The following is a 20187-nucleotide window of genomic DNA, read 5'->3' on the forward strand; positions in this document are numbered from 1 at the left end:
CCGAGCCCAATTCAAGGTGCTGGTCTTAACCTATAAAGCCCTACATGGCTTGGGACCGCAATAACTGATGGAACGCCTCTCCCGACATGAACCTACCCATACACTGTGCTCAAAATCTAAGGTCCTCCTCCGAGTGCCTACTCCGAGGGAAGCTCAGAGGATGGCAACAAGGAAGAGGGCCTTTTCAGTGGTGGCCCCCCGACTGTGGAATGATCTCCCTGATGAGGCTCGCCTGGCACCAACATTGTTATCTTTTCGGTGCCAGGTCAAGACTTTTCTCTTCTCCCAGGCATTTAACATAGTTTAACAACGCTAAGTTTGTTTTTTAACGGACCCCAGAACTGTTGTTTTCAAATGGATACCGTTGTTTTTATACTGTTTTTATGTTTTTGATGGTTTTTAAATTTTGTATACTTTTAATGTTTACCATTTTTAATTGTTGTAAACTGCCCAGAGAGCTTCGGCTGTGGGGCGGTATATAAATGAATGAATGAATGAATGAATGAATAAATAAATAAATAAATAAATAAAACAATCCCTTTCCATCTACTCCCTCTGCGGCCTGCTTTTCTCAGACGCATTCCGTCTTTAGTGACCCTGCCTTTCCAGGGTTTGACCCATACATCGGAAGGCACCAAGGCTCAAACAGAGTGGAAATGCATGCTCTCTAACCCCAAATGCATGGAAGGAAATTAGCTGTGGGCTTCTCAGCCCTCAAGAAATCTTGCACCCTGGTCGCTCCGCAGCATCAAGGCAAACTTGAGAAATTGAACGACCAGGTCTCTCCACGGAAAGGGGAACTGAGTCACGCCACCCGCTTCCCAAAGGCAGATCAAAACCAACCCAGCCGCTTGGAGAAACCTACGGCTTGGATGTTGCTCTCGTGGGTGATTTCAGAAATGTCACATCCGTTGCACCTTCAAACGCGCGGCAAAATCAGCCACGGCATGACCGTCTGCCCCCTTCACGCGCGGAATGAATGAATATTGTTAAAATGCAGACGCCGTGCTGTAAAAGATGCCAGTCTTTTTTTCTCCCCCCCCCCCACCCCGGCTGAGGTTAATTCAAATACCTGAAAGTGTCTGGACATGTACAAGAAACATGGCCTCTGTCAATTCTCATTTTTTAAGGGCTGGAGAGACATTTGTCAAATGATGTTGGAATTTAAGGAGAAGGTGGGAGCGTGCACAATCATACATCTTCTAAGAGTAACCAACTTCATTCATCACTGAGTGGATGAAACTACTCTGGAATAAGATCAACTCTCTGGGCTTCTGCCCCAAATCTCTATTAATGATGGAAGCAACACAGGCCAAGGCCCTTTTGTCTCAAAGGGGAACAGACTGTGATACACAAGTTTTAAGATCTGCAGCAGATAGAACCTGCTCCCCTCCCTTCTTAGGTAGTAACCCAAGGTTCGGAATGGCAGAAGCGAAATATCTCTCAATGCTTAATATACCTAAATATCGGCATGCACTAACTCTGGCAAGATTTCAGGTCCTGCCATCGACTCTGTTGCAGGGGAGGTTTCAGAAAATCACTTTTCATGATCGCCTGTGCCCATGTGGAAGCAATGAAATGAGATTGAGGGGAGACATGAGAGCACTCTTCAAATACTTAAAAGGTTGGCACACAGAGGAGGGCCAGGATCTCTTCTCCATCCTCCCAGAGTGCAGGACACGGAATAACGGGCTCAAGTTACAGGAAGGCAGATTCCAGATGGACATCAGGAAAAACTTCCTGACTGTTTGAGCAGTACGACAATGGAACCAGTTACCTAGGGAGGTGGTGGGCTCTCCCACACTAGAGGCCTTCAAGAGGCAGCTGGACAACCATCTGTCAGGGATGCTTTAGGGTGGATTCCTGCATTGAACAGGGGGTTGGACTCGATGGCCTTCGAGGCCCCTTCCAACTCTACTGTTCTATGATTCTATGACTGTATCCAGTTCTGGGCACCACAAGGCCGTTGACACGCCGGAGCAAATCCCAAAGAGGGCAACCGGGATGATGACGAATCCAGAACTTGAAGAACGGTTGAAAGAATTAGGGCTGTGCAGCCAAGAAGCAGTGAAGAGAGACTTGAACGTCCCCACACTACAGGCCAACCTACCATCATCAACTGCTCTGTGGGAAGAGCTTTAGGAGACAGAGAGAGGTAGACGAGGACACCTCCTCCTATTCATGAACTCGATCTTCCAATCCGGCTGCCCAACCTGGTGTCCTCCAGATGTGTTGGACAGCCAGATGTGCCATTGGCCATGCTGGCTCAGAATTATGGGGGTTGCAATCCCACGCTTGGGGGGGGGGGGTGCGCCAGGTTGGGGAAAGATGCTCCAATCCATGAGTTCACAGGCAGGTTTCTCTCTTCTAATTCCTGGGTTGCTCTAACCATAGTTTGCTGCAAGGTCTGGGTAAAGGCCTTGCCTGCATTATTTGAAGCCATGGTTTAGAGTGGGTTTGCAAACCATGGTTTGGGAGCAAAGAGAGAGAGAGAGAGAGAGAGAGAATTAGGAAGCAAAGGAGACCCTCACTGAAGTGGGAAGGAGGGGAGGAGGCGTTTGCGTTTGCAACAGCTGAATTGAGTCACGCTGACCACAGTCCAGATAATCTGTTGAAAGCATGCACCTTTTAAAAAGGGAAGAGTTGGGAACAGACAACCTTTAGTCCTGTGTCCCACGCTTCTTTCAAAAGGACATCCCAGTTGCATTTGGCATTTAACCGTCTAAAAAAGAAAAAGAAAAGACCTTTACAAAGAAAAGAAAAAAGACCTTTACAAGATTGTTTCCAGAACAGCCTGGGCTCGGAGAGAGAATAATAAGAATAAATTAAATAGTTTGGCATTCAGGGCAATGCTGAGGGATCCATTTCTGCACAAAACCTCTCAGCTTTCGATGCCAGACGTTAATTGAGGCCCCATTCTGAATGCAGAGTTCTGCCCCAAATCATTCCGGTTCATATATTGGAACTGCTCTGTCCTTATCTCTTCAAAGATACCTTACGAGATGCTGCTGTTAGGAGGTGACTCCACTGACAGAGTGTGGGGGGGTGTTCTACCGGGTCTGGATGGGATTGCACTCACCCTGAAGGAGCAGGTTCGTAGCTTGGGGGTTCTTTTAGACCCATCATTGTCACTTGAGGCTCAGGTGACCTCACTGGCACAGAGTGCCTTCTACCAACTCCGGTTGGTGGCCCAGCTACGCCCCTATCTAGACAGGGATAACCTGGCTTCAGTTGTCCATGCTCTGGTAACCTCCAAGTTAGATTACTGCAATGCGCTCTACGTAGGGCTGCCTTTGAAGACGGTTTGGAAGCTGCAGCTCGTGCAAAATGCAGCGGCCAGATTGATTTTGTGAACCAGAAGTTTCAAACATATAACACCCTAATTAAAACTTATTCAAGAAAAAAAAAATTTCAGCACATATACATGAATTTGTATGGAATGCATCCTAGCGATTATACGAGACTTTCAACAAAAGCGAACCAAATATCCAAACAAGAATGTATTTGGAAGTGGCATCTATGTGCGACCCGTTCAAATTCTGAAAGCATTGTAAGGGTCTAAAGGTGGCTGGTTCGTAAGAAGCCAGTCTGCGTGGTTAAACAAGCCACCCTGAGAAAATGTCCTGGGTTCAGACAACATGCTAACCCACGGCTCCAACAAACAACCCACGGTTGAACAACCCACACTCAATCACGGCGTGGGGGTTAGTGTGTGTGTCTGTGTGTGTGTGTGTGGTGTGCGAACCCAGTCTCTTTCTTTCGCGTCGAAATACAGCCAGCAGCATCTGAGATAAGTCCAGGGCGAATCTCTCAAGCACATCTTCTATGTGCAAGGAGGGCGTTGTGTGTGTGTTTTTATCGAAGGGAATCCCATCACACAACGTCTGCTACAGTCCGGGAGTTTCCGTATCGCTCAGATCTGCGGGATTGATCAACTGAGCCTTTTGAGCGCTGCCAGAACGTGCCTGGAAGACCGGATTTTGCTGACCTTCCAATAACGTTCCCACAATGCGTTCCCCGTGCCCTCGCACCCCAAGGACAGATCCTAATCTTTTTCCCACTCAGACCAGCGAAGAAGGGGCTTCCCATAACTAGCTTTCGGTGGTGCTTTCTGCAATCCCTCCCTTATGACCCATCTGGCCTTCGAACAGCAGGACTTCCTTTGCGGAGAGACCTTAAAATAGCTCCATTTACCATTTAAAATAATAATCCTAACGACTCACTTGTTTTTTTAAATGCCGTTTGCATTCCTTTTGCCATTTTTTTTCTGATTATTTATTTATTTATTTATTTATTTGAAACTTTTGTACCCCGCCCTATATCATTAAGATCTCAGAGGGGCGTACAGGTAAAAGCATACAGTATAAAACAATAAATTTGCACAGTTAAAAACAAATTAAACCACGAACCGTGTTAAAACAATACGTATTTTAAAAGCAGTTAAAAGCAGTTAAAACTGTGTGCCATCTTAGTGGATTTAACCATCAAAGGCTTCGTTAAAAAGCCATGTTTTTAATTGGTGTCGAAATGAAATCAGCGTTGGCGCCAGTCAGGGCTCCAAGGGGAGGGCATTCCACAGTCGGGGGGCCACCACAGAGAAAGCCCTCTCCGTTGTCCCATCATAACGTATATGTTGCGTTGGTGGGATGTGGAGAAGGGCTCCTCCAACAGATCTCAAGTCTCAGGCAGGCATATATAAGGAGAGGCGCTCTCTCAAGTATCCCAAGCCGTTTAAGGCTTTAAATGTCATTACCAACACCTTGAATTCCGACCGGAAGCGTCTAGGCAGCCAGTGCAGTTCCTTTAAGACCAGTGTTATGAGGTCTCCGTAAGACGTACCCGCCAGCAGTCTAGCTGCTGCATTTTGCACTAGCTGCAACTTCCGCGTCGTCTTCAAGGGCAGCCCCACGTAAAGTGCATTGCAGTAGTCTAATCGGGAAGTCCAGAAGTCATGTAATGTTGGGATTAAAGGCAGAGCCTCCATCCACACAAACCTGCCTGTATGCTTTGGCCTTCAAAGGAAGCTCAGCTCAATGTTCCAGCACCAACTGAGGTGCGGCTCATGGGCATGTGCAACAGATTATGGAACTCTCTGCTGTGGGAAGTCTGGCTAGTTCCCTTTGTTTCTGTGTTTCTTTAGTCTTTAAAGAGGCTGTTCAGACAAACAAGCCATGGTTAGGCCACAAAGCCTTTTGTAGCATAGATAGTGAGCGTGTTTAAACCATGGTTATGAAGCCACCATAGTTAGGAATGGTTCACACAACATGCTAAGCCATGGTTCACACGACACGCTAAGACATAATGTTTAGCTCAAAATGCTCAGTGTGACGGCTGAACAGGCTCAAAGTGATACAAAACCATTGTTTTTGCTACGACACTCTGGACCCGCTTTCCCCAAACCTGGAACCTGCCAGACCTTTTGGACTACAACTCCCAGCATTCCCGACCATTGGCCCTACTGATAGAACTTGCACTCTACCTGGTTGGGGAAGGTTGAGTTAAACTAACACGGCTGCTCAACTGGGAGTTTGAAGATGGTTTGCAAGCCGTGGTTTGGGCGACTCACGGTTTGGAGCTGCAACCAAACCCACAAACTTCGGTTTGGGATCTTGCCCCATCATCGGAAGCCATTACTTGATACAATCCTCAGATTCTTAGGGAAGGTGCGGGGGGAGACGGAATCGGACTACACGGAGTCCGAGAGAGGAACGCCACCATGTGTCAAACGCTTGAGGGGTGTTCAAAGCGCTTCACCGTACATTATCTGGTTGCATCCCGGCCACCAGCCCTGTAAGGTGGGTCAGTACGATTAACCCCATATTACAGATGAGTAGATGAGGCTGAGAGAAAGCGGTCTGGGTTCATGGCAGAGGTGGGATGCTACAGCAGCACACACACACCCCATACAACTGTCAAACCCTGTTCCTCCAGGGAAGGGACGTCCCTCAGCGGCGGAGCGCCTGCCTTCCGTGCAGACGGTCCTGGGTTCAAAGCCCAGCACCCCCTCCAGGTAGGGCTGAAACGCTGGCGACCCACCACCAGCCAGTTTCAACAGAGATGGGCAGACGGTACATTGGGTTCGAGTGGTAGCTCTCCAGATTATTTAAATAGAACAGCAAGGCTTTCAGCAGCTGTTTAACAAGCGCCTGACGTGGTAACTCTGATATGGATTGTAGCTTGGATAGCGTCTGGCTCCGCCCCCTGAGCCACCATGGGCTCCGCCCCCTGAGAACCAATTGGCTCCACCCCCAGAGCCACCATTTTGCAACTGGCCCCGCCCCTCCAGTCACTACTTTACACCTGGCTGTGGTTAGTGAAACCCAGGTGGTTCTACTAAAAAAAGAACCTTAAAGTATGTCCACAGTTCATGGACCAGTGGGGGTTAGAACCCAGGCCTCCCTGGTCCAACACCAGGGCAAATAAAAGGAAGGATTTCTTCACACAGCGCAGAGTTAAGCTATGGAACTCACTGCCACAAGATGTAGTGATGGCCACCAATTTGGAAGGCTTTAAAAGGGGGTTGGATGAATTCCTGGAGGCGAAGGCTATCCATGGCTACTAGCCCTGATGGTTGTGGGCTATCTCCAGTATTCGAGGCGTTGAGCCTGTGTGCACCAGTTGCTGGGGAACATGGGCAGGAGGGTGGTGTTGCACCATGTCCTGCTTGTTCACCCCTGGCCGATGTCTGGTGTGAACAGAGCGCTGGACTAAATGGACCCTTGGTCTGATCCAGCAGGGCACTTGCGTTCTTATGACTGCTTCCTGGCTTTTGTGCCATTTCCTCTGCATTCGCAAAGGTCAAACTGCTTCTCCAAAGACCTCCTTACTGACCGTAAGAGCTTTAAGCTCAAACATGCCAGTCTCTTTTAACTTCATTCGTGGACCAGATCTGCTCCCCTTTATCCCTGGCTCATCCCTGCCTTCGCACTTCAATTCAGCAAACGCAGCAAGCCGCCGTGTCGCTCCGCTTTGGCGTCGGCTCAAAAACGCTGAAGACCGCTCCGCTAAGCCGGAGCCAAGCAAGGGCACAAGCGTGTAAAAAAACACAAAAAACCCACGTTGGCCAGCCGATTGTGATTTAAAACAAAGCCAGCGCGCGCTCACAAGGACGCTGCGACCTTGGCTTAAGAAACCAACTGGAATACGGGGAGGGAGAAAAGGTAGACGCCGAGAATACGAGATCTCTTACCGGTCTGAAGAAGGCCGGCTCCGCTATCCTTGACTCCAAAGTGTTGCTGAATGTCTAGCAAAACCCCTGCAGGAGAGAGGAGAACATGAGATACATGAAAATGCAATATAAATTCCTGTTAAAGCAGCGTTTTTTCAAGTCATGTTGACTGGCTAGGGGCTAATTGTTGATGGGCAACGAGTCCAACCATATTTGGAGAGCCACACAGTGGAGGCTGGTGGCACTGATGTCGGTGGGGCGGCAAATCCGCTCCGGGCTTCAGTTAGAACCAACCTCCAGCTATGAAGCACTTCATAGAATCATGGAGTTGGAAGGGGCCTACAAGGCCATCGAGTCCAACCCCCTGCTCAATGCAGGAATCCACCCTAAAGCATCCCTGACAGAGGGTTGTCCAGCTGCCTCTTGAAGGCCTCTAGTGTGGGAGAGCCCACAACCTCCCTAGGGAACTGGTTCCATTGTCGTACTGCTCTAACAGTCAGGAAGTTTTTCCTGATGTCCAGGAAAGAATGTCCACTTCAAGCTTTCAAAAGAAGCAGGACACACACACACACACACACTGAATATCCAAGGGCATATTTTTCCATGGGACGTCCAGAACAATGCCAGGAAGAATAATTACATTGGAAATGAAATTAAAGGAGATCCTTTCTCTTGAAAATCATGAAGCTACGGAAAAGGAAGAAGGAAACTCATTTTGCAACTTTGGGTCCACTAAATTATACTCTGGTAATTCAGAGACAAAGAATTCAAAGCCTCCCCCCTCCACAACCATCATGTTACACCAGTCTTAAAATCTCTTCACTGGCTGCCAATTAGTTTCCGGACGAAGTAGAAAGTGTTGGTGATCATCTTTAAAGCCCTACATGGTTTGGGTCCAGTCTACCTGCGGGATCGCCTTCTCCCGTACAATCCGCCCCGCACACTCAGGTCCTCTGGGAAAAATCGAGTTCAGCTAGCAAAAACTAGATTAACAACTGTTACCCAGAGGACATTCTCTTCTGCCGCTCCCAGACTGTGGAATGACCTGACGGGAGAGATTCGTCAACTTAACAGTCTTCCAGAATGTAAGAAAGCCATAAAGACTGATCTCTTTCGGCAGGCCTACCCAGTTGAATTTTAAGATGCCTTTTTTAATGGTGTGCTGCTTTTAATGATGCACTGGTTTTAAACATTTGAATTAGTTGTATGTATTTTATCGTGTTTTTATTTGTGTTGTACCCTGCCTCAATCCAGAGGAAGAGGCGGGAAACAAATAAAATTATTATTATTATTATTATTATTATTATTATTATTATTAATATTATTATTATTATGTTCATTTGCCTTTTTTTTAAAAAAATGAGGAGTTTACGTTCATATTAACCACTTAATCAGATTAATCAACTAAAGCTTCAGTTGATTCCGAATGAAGCTGATCAACTCGTTCTGAACTACCAAGAAGCAAAGACCTTTTTCCAAACAGAAATTGACGGCGTTTCTTTCCAAGGGTTGAATGTGTAACACCTAGTTTATCGCTGCCGGTTTCAATGTGTGGCATCTTTTCACTTGCTTCTGTTGTTAATGTTTTGGTATTCTTTGTTGTGGTTTTAGAAATGTTGTGCTTGTACTTTTTACTGAGTGTATTATATGTTTTTATGGTTACGGTGTAGACCACTCTGGGTACTTGCTCAGGGCGCAATCTTATGCATATTTAGACCGAAAAAAGGTATGATGCATGAAGAAGAACTAGACAGTTGTTCATTCTCACCCAGGAAGCCAGTTCCTCAGTTACAAGTAGAGCCTGCAACAAAATGTTGCAGTAGAAGGGCTTCTTTTCACTTTGCTCCTGGCTTAGAGCTTTGTCACACCAGCGTTATACTGTGCAATCGCTGCGAATTGCATGCAAAGGACTCAGAAGTTTTCCACCTTATAATCTGCTTTGATTGTGATGTACTCCCATGCATCCTGCCTTAATTGTGCAATAAAGCCAAAAGATTTGCCGTATTTAGCCCCTGCTTTTGGAACGTATCTTCCGAGCCGCCGCTGGGGCACAGGAGCAGGATTTTAAAGAAATGCTGACATCTGTATAAGCTTTAAAGATAAAGACACCAAAATTGGCACAGTAATAGATATTAGGGAGAGCTTTAAGTGTACCAAATTTGAATTGAATTGGGTTATCCGTTGATTTTTTATGATTCTTTTACATTTCCCCCCTTAAACTCACTTCCTGGTATGCAAAGGATTGCTGTCGCCCGGTAGCAAAAACAATAACCGCAAAAGCTTAGCGCTATGGGGATAATCCAAGGGAAACAGGTCCGTGGGATGAAGCTTTTAGTGTGCCGCTGGCAAACAGCCAGCCACACCACTGCATAGCCATGGAGCCCTGTCCTGTTCAAAATCAGCCCTCGCTACCGCTCCAGAGCAATTGTCTCGACTCCAGGGTGAACGCGTGGGAAATCGATCTCCTGGGATCGGCATGGCTCTTGCCTTGCTAATTGGAGCCAATTTCCTATTTCACACACAAGCCCATTTGGGACCCTACTCTCCAGGCCCTGCGAGTGTTTTTCTACAGTTTCAGAAAGACTAAATTGGAGACCCACCGGAGAGACCACAGCCGTGATGTAACACACACCGAGGAGAGGAAAATATAGCCTCTCTTTCTGTACCCATGACTTTTTGCCCTTAAAACTCCCTCTCAGAGATGCTGCTTTTCCTCCTGCGACTCAGTTACGTTTCCGGAACTCCTTCTTGTATGTCCACGGACCACCCAAAAATGTTTGTAGCCACGGTTCCGTGACATGGGCGAGGCTTCTTCAAGGAGGCCACCGGCAGTGGGAGAGCCCGAAAATCATTTGCCCGTCTGCTCTGACCGACAGTGGCTTTCCTGTTACCCAAACCTTTCATAACGGGAGACCCCAGGAATGGAACCTGCGGCCTCCTGAACACAAAAAAGGCGAGCTATGGAGTCCCTACGGTGCTCAAAAGAGTTCACGCTATGTTGTCACAGCATCCTTATTTATTTATTAGATCGCTATCCTGCCGTCGTACCCAAAAAAAGAAAAAAGAAAAATGGCACTCAAGGCGGCGAACGACAATAAGACAAAATTTAAAACAGAGCCTGCATTGAAACCGTCATAAAGACAAACAATTCATATATTAAAACAGCTACAGTAAACAAAATAACTCCAATAAAACTCCCTTCAGCAACAGACCTGCTTACATGCCGAAGACCCGGCTGAATAGAAACATCCTTGCCTGCCAGTGGGACGACAATAGAGAGAGAAACACTCTAGCTCTAGCCAAGTCTGCAGGGAGTTTTAGAATTTGGGAGCACCCACTAAGAAGGCCCTGCCTCGTGGCCCCACCAAAAGGGCCGACCCTGAAGATCATAGAATCATAGAATAGCAGAGTTGGAAGGGTCCTAAAAGGCCATCGAGTCCAACCCCCTGCTCAGTGCAGGAATCCACCCTAAAGCATCCCTGACAGATGATTGTCCAGTTGCCTCTTGAAGGCCTCTGGTGTGGGAGAGCCCACAACCTCCCTAGGTAACTGATTCCATTGTCATACTGCTCTAACAGTCAGGAAGTTTTTCCTGATGTCCAGCCAGAATCTGGCTTCCTCTAACTTGAGCCCATTGTTCCGTGTCCTGCACTCTGGGAGGATCGAGAAGAGATCCTGGCCCTCCTCTGTGTGACAACCTTTTAAGTATTTGAAGAGTGCTCTCATGTCTCCCCTCAATCTTCTCTTCTCCGGGCTAAACATGCCCAGTTCTTTCAGTCTCTCTTCATAGGGCTTTGTTTCCCAACCCCTGATCATCCTCGTTGCCCTCCTCTGAACATGCTCCAACTTGTCTGCATCCTTCTTGAAGTGTGGTGCCCAGAACTGGACGCAATACTCAAGATGAGGCCTAACCTGGGCCGAATAGAGAGGAATCAGTACCTCACGCGATTTGGAAGCTATACTTCTATTAATGCAGCCCAAAATAGTATTTCCTTTTTTGCAGCCACATCGCACTGTTGGCTCATATTCAGCTTGTGATCAACAACAATTCCAAGATCCTTCTCGTTTGTAGATCTTAAAACCTGAGCAGGTTTGTATGGTAGAATGTAGTGTTACATATATTTATTTATTGCATTTATACATAATCCTCCTCCTCCAGTTTATCCTCACAACAACAACCCTGTGAAGTAGGCTGGGCTGAGAGACTGGCCCAAAGTCACCCAGTGGGTTTCCGTGGCTGAGTGGGGACTAGAACCCGGATCTCCTGACTCCCAGTCCAACACTTTAGCCTACACTGGCTGGTGTAGCCTGGTTCCAAGCCTTGGGAGGGTGAGGTAGAGAATCCACTCCAGGTTTCAGTCAGAGCTCTAGAGGATCTATCTGAGGTCTATGTCAATGGACCTTGGAGAGCTCCTTCAGAGCTCTGACTGAAACCTGGAGCGGATTCACGGAGCCTCCAGTGGATTTCAGCACTAGGTATCTCCCGGTGGAACAACCACCCTGATGCAAGGATAAGCAAAGGAGTTGCCGGTGGCAGACTAAAATGGTCTCTAATCAGAACATCCATCAATGTGTCTCAGGAAAAGCAAGGCAACACCCTTCCCTGAGAAACGGCCCTTTTCATTCGGCAATTGCCGTGCGGGAGCTAAACTTACGACATGTACAAGCTGGCTAATCGCCATCTTCATGCATATATGGATGAGAGCATTATGCGCCCTCGGTTTGTCAAGGACCCGTCTGGGATGAGCGGCTCCGTCTCCAAATTAAGCCACGTCACCTGGTTGGTGGGGCCGTCAGCTTCACACCCAGACGGTTTCGGCGGCGGCGGGCGCCGCCGAACTAGACAAAAGGAGGGCGCAGAGAGCCCGTGCGCCAAGCGCAAGGACAGCTACGGTGCATACAGCGCACAAGGAAAGCCGCAAGAGGGGTGGAATGCTCCAGGCATAATGAACTCATCTCCATGTATCAAGAGCTGGGCAGGTGTGCTCGTCGCCCCAGGTGTACGGCAGAGACCTTCATCTCCTGTCTGATAAAGGCATAGGAGGAAGGAATCTAATCTCGCGCAGAGAGCGATGCCCAAAGAATGGGATATTTGCACGCCCCGATACAAAACAATCTCATAGGCACCGCTGCCCACTGGAATTCTCACTTCTCACGTCCATTTATTTATTTATATTTATTTATTACATTTATATACCGCCCCATAGCCGAAGCTCTCTGGGCGGTTTACTAAAGTTAAAAACGGTGGACATGAAAAAGTATACAACGTTTAAAACCATCAAGTGTTTGGCATGTGCTAAGAAGGGAAAGAACTCTGAAAACTGAGGAACGTCTCCTACTGGTTTGCAAAATCAACGTTTTATGGCCCTGAAGCACTTTGAACACGCAATAGAATCATAGAATAGTAGAGTTGGAAGGGGCCTCAAAGGCCATCTAGTCCAACCCCCCGCTCAATGCAGGAATACAAAATCATTTTTCCGGCTTCGGACAGCCAGCCGTGCCTTTCTGATGGGAGCAGCCATTGCACCAATCCCAGCGGTCATCTCAGACCTCTTGGCATGTCTAGCAACCAACCTCCTCATACTAAGGAAAGGGGTCACCACCAGCCAGGCTTCCAGAAACTTTCAGACTTGTTAAGCACGTTGACTGGGGGTGGGGGTCTCTGTTTGCTAGACGTGCAAAAGGGCTTGGGGACGAGGGAAATAGCCACCACGAAGGCGGGGTAAAACTCAAAGCCAACACATAAAATGAGGGTGGTTGTGGGTGTAACGGCTGCTCCTATCACAAAGGCATCGATGGTTCTCTAAGGAAACAGAATTCCCCCACCCCACCCCATATGCAGCACCCAGATAAAAAGTCCCCCACCCTCTCGGCTTTCCGACAGCACGTCTCCAGCTTTGACGGCAAAACATTCCAAGGTAGCAGAAAGTGGGTAGACAGCCCTACCACGGTGGGGGGATATTATTATTACTATTATTATTATTGAACGTAATTGTGGCTGCACAGTTGAACTCCTGTTTATTCGTACAGCAACTTCGTATGGCAGGAACAGTCTTTCTAAAATTAGTTCTAGGCCACCTTTAAGGGTCAGAGTCAGTTCCTCTAAAACAGCCCTCCCCAACTTGATGCCGTTGGACCACAACTCCCATCATCCATGGCCAGCAGGCCTGGGGAGGATGGGATCTGTAGTCCAACACCTCTGGAGGATTGCGAGTTGGGGAAGTCCGTTCTGAAGGGACACGCCGGCCTAATCTACACCAAGCAGGATATAGCGGTATGAAAGTGGTATGAAAGCGGTACAAGGTCTGTGTCAAAGGGCCCCAGCAGTTGCCAGGGCACTTCAATACTGCTATAAAGCAGCAGTGTGACTCCTGCCTTTTCTATACCGCTTTCATAGTGCAATATCCTGCTTGGTGTAGATGAGGCCGGAGTGTCCCTTTAGAACAAACGTCCCCAACTCGGAATCCTCCAGAAGTGTTGGACTACAGATCCCATCATCCCTGACTGGGAATTCGAACCCGGCTCTCCCAATATACAAGACCTCCAGCCCACCTCTCTGCCGTGCCACAGTGACTCATGCAAAACACCATCCAATCCCCATGGTGGGATATCGTTGCTATGCATCCGAAACCCGGCTGATGCCTGTTCCCACGTGCTCCTTTGGAAAACCGCTCACGTTCTCAGTTTCGCCGAGCGCCACGTCGCTGGGCCCTACCCGGAATTATTCCTTTTCCCCAATCAGGTTCTCCCTCCTTTCTTTGCCATCCCCGTGGGAAGACGATCTCTGAACTAGTCCATCCTCCTCCACCAAGGGTTCTGGCTCACCTCCAGAACATGCAACCGGTAATTATAAACATCAGAGGGGGGAAAACGCAATGCAATTAGCCTAGGGAAAGAGAGAGATAGAGAGAGAAGAAAACAGCATGAAAAATAAAACGCCTTTCGCCGCAGAAGGGATTTGTTAAAAAGCAATTCTGTGCCGGCACAAGCTTTCTGCACCGCAGACCCCGAGCGCCTCTCCCACAAAATCAACATTTTGCGCCGTGCATGCACGGCTCCTCCTTTGATGCTCCTTGACCTCAAGGTCAAGTGGGGAGATCCTAGATCCATCTTTGTCACTGGATGTCCAGGTGGAGTCTGGGGCACGGAGTACTTGGGGTCAGCTTCGGCTGATCCGCCAGCTACAGCCTTTCCTGGACAGGTGCAACCTAGCCACTGGTAACTTTCCGATTAGACTACTGCAATGCACTCTACATGGGGCTGCCCTTGAAGACGACGCGGAAGTTGCAGCTAGTGCAAAATGCAGCAGCTAGACTGCTGGCGGGTACATCTTACGGAGACCTCATAACACTGGTCTTAAAGGAACTGCACTGGCTGCCTATACGCTTCCGGTCGGAATGCAAGGTGCTGGTAATGATGTTTAAAGCCCTAAACGGCTTGGGACCTCGATACTTGAGAGAGCGCCTCTCCTTATATATACCTGCCTGAGACCTTAGATCTGTTGAAGGAGCTCTTCTCCGCATCCCACCAATGCAACATATACATTACGATGGGACAAGGGAGAGGGCTTTCTCTGTGGTGGCCCCCCGGCTGTGGAATGCCCTCCCCTTGGAGGCCCGATTGGCGCCAACGCTGATTTCATTTCGACACCAATTTAAAACATGGCTTTTTAACAAAGCCTTTGATGGTTAAACTCACTGGCACATTGTTTTAACTGTATCTATGGTTTTTAAATTATACATTGTTTTAATTTGGATCATGGTTTAATTTGTTTTTAACTGTGTATATTTATTGTTTTATACTGTGTGTGTTTATCTGTACGCCGCCCTGAGGTCTTAGTGATATAGGGCGGGATATAAATGTTATAAATAAATAAATAAATAAATAAATAAGATCTCCTTTTCAGAGATCTTGGAAAGACATGATTTTGGCACTCGGGGGAAAACGTTTCGATAGTGATTGCCTATGTCGCACTCAACAGCATCACTCGTAACTAGGGATAAGTCTGGATTGTACCCTGTGGTGGTCCTAGTTAGAGTAGACCCACTGAAATGAATGGGACCCAAGTTACTCTCTCACTGGAAACAACAACGTCTCTTTAGAGCTGTTGGTGTATGGAGGGAGGAACAATTGGTTTGCTTGGGGATTTTAAATTGTTTGATTGTTTTAATTGATTGGTTATTAATTAGTTTGATTTCTAGTTAGCAGTTTATCTACTGGGTATTATTGAGTTTTGTTTATTTGGTTGCGTTTTGTACATTTTGGTTAACTGGACTGCGCTCTCGTACAGAGCACAACGTGAACTTGTATTATTATTGTTATTATTAATATTATTGTTTCGTTGTTGTTTATTGTAATGTGGATTCATCTGACACCGGGTGTTTCACTCCTGTTGAGTTCTGAGTTCCACTTTAACAAGGAGAGGGGAGACATGAGAGCACTCTTCAAATACTTGAAAGGTTGTCACACAGAGGAGGGCCAGGATCTCTTCTCGATCCTCCCAGAGTGCAGGACACCGAATAACGGGCTCAAGTGACAGGAAGCCAGATTCCAGCTGGACATCAGGAAAAACTTCCTGACTGTTAGAGCAGTACAACAATGGAACCAGTTACCTAAGGAGGTTGTGGGTTCTCCCACACTAGAGGCCTTCAAGAGGCAGCTGGACAACCATCTGTCAGGGATGCTTTAGGGTGGATTCCTGCATTGAGCAGGGGGTTGGACTCGATGGCCTTATAGGCCCCTTCCAACTCTACTATTCTATGAATTTCTCAAATCAGTCTCAGAACTGGAGGAACTCAGGATGCCGCGTTACAGAGGCAGAACGTTGGTCCATCAACCTCAGTACTGTTTACACCAGGAGTGGATAACTGCAGCAGGTCCAGGTAGCATTTGAGCATCCCAGAACACTGTGCTGTCTGTTGGGTACCCCGCAAAAATGTTAATTTTTTAAAAATGTCATCTGTAGTACTATAGCGTGCCCAAAACAGTAAAATATAGGTCATTTGAAAGGGTTAAATTCAGGTTGTTTCTTCTTCTTCTTCTTCTTCTTCTTCTTCTTCTTCTTCTTCTTCTTCTTATTATTATTATTATTATTATTATTATTATTTGTATCCCGCCTTTTGCCCAATACTGGGCCTCAAGGCAGCCTACCAAGTGCTTAAACACTCAAATCAAACTTTCAAAAAAGCTACATTTGACCCTTTTAGCGCTCCATTGGGCTAGACATTTTTGTTAGTTCCCCCCCCCCCGTCTCTGCCAAATTCGGCAACGCAGTGGGGGCAACACGTTGAGATATATGTGCATCTCACAATATGAACATCCCTGATCTCCTGACTGGGGGCATGTCTAGATGAGAGTTTATCCCGGGGATCGCCCAGGGATCATCCCTGAGCGTCCACATGAAGCACAGCGGATCCCCGGGGCAGAAAGGGATGAGCCTTCCCTTTTCCTGGGATAACCAGGACGGCTTTAATCCTGACTTTTCCCGTGGTCTTGGGATCAACCCAGGACCGAGGGACGTGCGGGCTGCCGTCCCGGTTTTCTCCTGGCTCCTCGCGAAAAAACGTGATGAGCCGGGAACCGGGCACGGTTTCGCTGGCGCGCTTGTGCGCTCTTTTTCATTAAAGAGACACCAAACTGGTGGGCGCGACGTCCTCTTCCTCCCGGGACGTCACGCGCCGTGTGAGGGCGTGAAAATCACGAGATCCTCCCTTCTCCCTCCTGGAACACCGGGAGGTCTAGCCATGCCCTGGGAGCAGTTGTCCAGGGCTCAGACAGGAGTATTTCTCAGCTCTGTCACAGCCAGGACTGAGTCTGAAACGTTCTGCATCTAAACCAGGTGTTCTGGCACTGGGACACCGCCCTGCCTTTGGGACATCTCCCCGTCTCTTAACTCTGCGAAATGCCGTAGAGCGGCGGAAACTACTTCTGCTCCAAAGCGAAACCAGCCACCAAAGTCCCTTTCGCAACGTCGCTCTCCATCAACCGCCGTAGGCAAGAGCCGTGGGTGGCCAGCTAGCTCAGTGCCTCGCTCCGTCTCAGCCATAAACATGCGGAATGCTCACCTAGTTCCTTCAAACATTTGGCCGCCAGGATACACCTTAATCTACACTTTGATCTTGCTAATTAAAAAACAGAGAGAGAGACACACACACATACACACACACACAACGCTGGCTCTGTTCTCATCATTTGGATCCCTGGGAAAGGTTCCTCACAGGTCAAGTGGAGGGCATGAAACCCCACAGGTTATGAACCAACAAGAAGTGTGTCACGGCGGAGGGAGGGTGTCTGGTGTAACTTCAGCCCATTTTCCACCTGTTTTTCCGGGAAGTTTAAAAGGGGGGAAAAGTCACAGAATGCCTGAGTTTCTGCACTGCTTTTTCGAAACTCACCTCTCGCTTCAATTTGTTCCCTGTAATCCCACCAGCCCTGTCGGTGTGCTTCACCCGGGTTTGCTAGCAGAGCGAAAGGATAGAATATCGCCGACTATTATTTTTCAGGCACTGTCAAGGTAACTACCCGTAAACTGCACTCAACATCTAAGGTCCTCCTCCGAGTGCCTACTCAGAGGGAAGCTCGGAAGATGGCAGCAAGGGAGAGGGCCTTTTCAGCGGTGGCCCCCCGACTGTGGAACGATCTCCCCGATGAAGCTCGCCTGGCACCAACGTTGTTATCTTTTCAGTGCCAAATCAAGACTTTTCTCTTCTCCCAGGCATTTAACAGCATTTAACAACACTAAGTTGTTTTTAACTGTTGTCTTTAAATGGACACTGTTGTTTTTATACTGTTGTTTTTATGTTTCTGATGGTTTTTAAATTTTGTATATACTTTAAAAAAATATTTACTGTTTTTAACTTTTGTAAACTGCCCAGAGAGCTTTGGCTATGGGGCGGTATATAAATGTAATAAATAAATAAATAAATAAATATAAATAAATAAAAGAACAGTTCTCTGCCCCTACGGGATTACAGTCTAAATTATGATGCCAAAGAAACAGAGGAAGTGGAGAACAGTGGATGCCAGGGTAAACTGCGAAGGGGGAAGGTAAAAGCAGGACGGTCCTGCTCTTTCAAATATCAATCACGCCCGCTTCGTTTTTGACCCTCAATTTTGGAATCCATCAAGCCCACACTTGGAAGCAAGGAAGGCGCCCGTCGCAACAGAGGCCAAATTACAGCTGCCGTTCTGCACACAAACCTGTAATCTGTAAAGAATTCGAACTACCAGGGAGAAAACAAATTAAGGCCACAATGAAAAGGAGAAAAAAAAAATAGAGAGAGAGAGAGAGAATTAGACAGGCCTCTATTTAAGCATAGCTCTTTTTGAGGTCGGGCATGAAGAGGCAGAGAGAAAGAGAGAGTTTTATTTGTTGATGAGTTGTTCAAGTTTCCATGAAATTGGGCGGGTGGCATCCACCGTCCCCCGTAATTAGCTCTCGTTTCTGGAGCAGCACAAAATGAGTCCCACGTGCTCAGGGTAGAGAGCGGGGGGGATTTCTCTTAGCTCTTCTAGGGCCTTGGTCAGCTCATGCTTCAGAGCCGCTTTCATCAAACTCTGCCTCCGATCCAGGAGGTAATACATAGCTGTCAGAACCAGTAGCTGTTGACAGCGTTGGCCTCCATGCCTTGGTGCAATCTTCATTTCAAGGCATCTCAACCGGTGGTCGCCGTTGCATCTTGCGGCGATAAATCCCACAACGCGATGTGGTTTTCAGCGGAGTTATTGCCCCATTTTTCTTTTGCCCGCAATCGCCAGCCTCTCCATGCCACCGGGTGACACAGAGTTCTTCAGGGGAAGAAAAAAACTCTGTCCGTGACAGGAAGTTCAGGGATTTTGCACACTCTCTGTCGTTTCAGGGAATCGCCTCGCGCGGCAGCTGGCCTGCTGCACGTAGCGGAGGATTGTGGGATGTGTTCGAGAGGGCGTAGTTCAAGCAGAGCACCGGCTAGGCCCGTCACTCTGTGTAAAGCAAGAAGGCACCCCAGGACACGCAAAATGCATTCCTATAGCTTCACGTTGCAGAGGAAGACCACTCAGTATGGGCTTCTTAGTTTAGGGAAGAAGAAAAGAGACCATGGGGAGGGGATGGAGAAGGAGGGGAACACAACAGAGGCTTACATAATTATGTATGGTGTGTAGGAAGTGGAGAGAGTTTTTTTCTCCCTCTGTAGAACTTAGGGTCATCCAAAAGGAATTGGGCAAAAGAAAAATCGAAAAGACGAGGGATGATCCACTTCGGAGCTTTCAAATCAGCCTCGATCCATCTCATGACACTTTTGGTCTGGTCCAACCCGCTTCCAAAAATGGCCCCTTACAGCTCCCATAGTCTGAACATTCGATTTAGGCAATGATAGAGCCACCATCTTCCTTAAACTTCAACTGGTACAAAACAGGGCAGCACGGTTACGAACAGGGATTGGCAGACGAGACCACATCACGCCAGTCCTTTTCCAGCTTCATTGGCTGCCAGTCCAGGTCCAGGCCCTGATTCAAAGTGCTGGTATTAACATTTAAAGCCCTAAACGGCTTGGGGCCAGGCTATCTGAAGGAACGCCTCCTCCCATATGTACCTGCCCGGACCCTAAGGTCATCCTCAGGGGTCCTTCTCCGTGAGCCCCTGCCAAAGGAAGTGAGGCAGGTGGCTACCAGGAGGAGCAGGGCCTTCTCCGCTGTGGCACCCCGGCTGTGGAATGAGCTCCCTAAGGAGGTTCGCTTGGCACCTACATTAAATGCCTTTAGACACCAGGTGAAGACCTTTTTATCCTCCCAGCATTTTAACAGTCTATAAAGAAATTTTAACTCGGTGTTTTAAATTTGTAATCATGCATTGCTGCTGTTTTTATCTGGTTGAGCTTTTATATTGTATTTTATATTATGGTTTTATATTTGAATTGTCTTAAATTTGCAAACCGCCCAGAGAGCTCCGGCTATTGGGCGGTATAGAAATGCAATAAATAAATAAATAAATAAATAAATAAATGTGGCATCTCTCATCAAGGGTGGATGGCTGCCAAACA

General features: G+C 47.6%; 1 protein-coding gene across 1 annotated transcript in view; it reads right to left on the bottom strand.

Annotated features, from left to right (window-relative positions):
* The window catches only part of SPNS2 (SPNS lysolipid transporter 2, sphingosine-1-phosphate), a 107876-nt gene that overhangs the window by 60818 nt on the left and 26871 nt on the right, over positions 1-20187 (bottom strand). Inside the window, exon 2 of the mRNA XM_063146719.1 lies at positions 7190-7255. Within this exon, the coding sequence (XP_063002789.1) occupies positions 7190-7255 (66 nt within the window). The remainder of the gene's footprint in view (positions 1-7189; positions 7256-20187) is intronic.

The sequence above is a fragment of the Elgaria multicarinata genome, chromosome 22 (genome assembly GCF_023053635.1).
Source record: "Elgaria multicarinata webbii isolate HBS135686 ecotype San Diego chromosome 22, rElgMul1.1.pri, whole genome shotgun sequence".
In the NCBI taxonomy this organism is placed as follows: domain Eukaryota; kingdom Metazoa; phylum Chordata; class Lepidosauria; order Squamata; family Anguidae; genus Elgaria; species Elgaria multicarinata.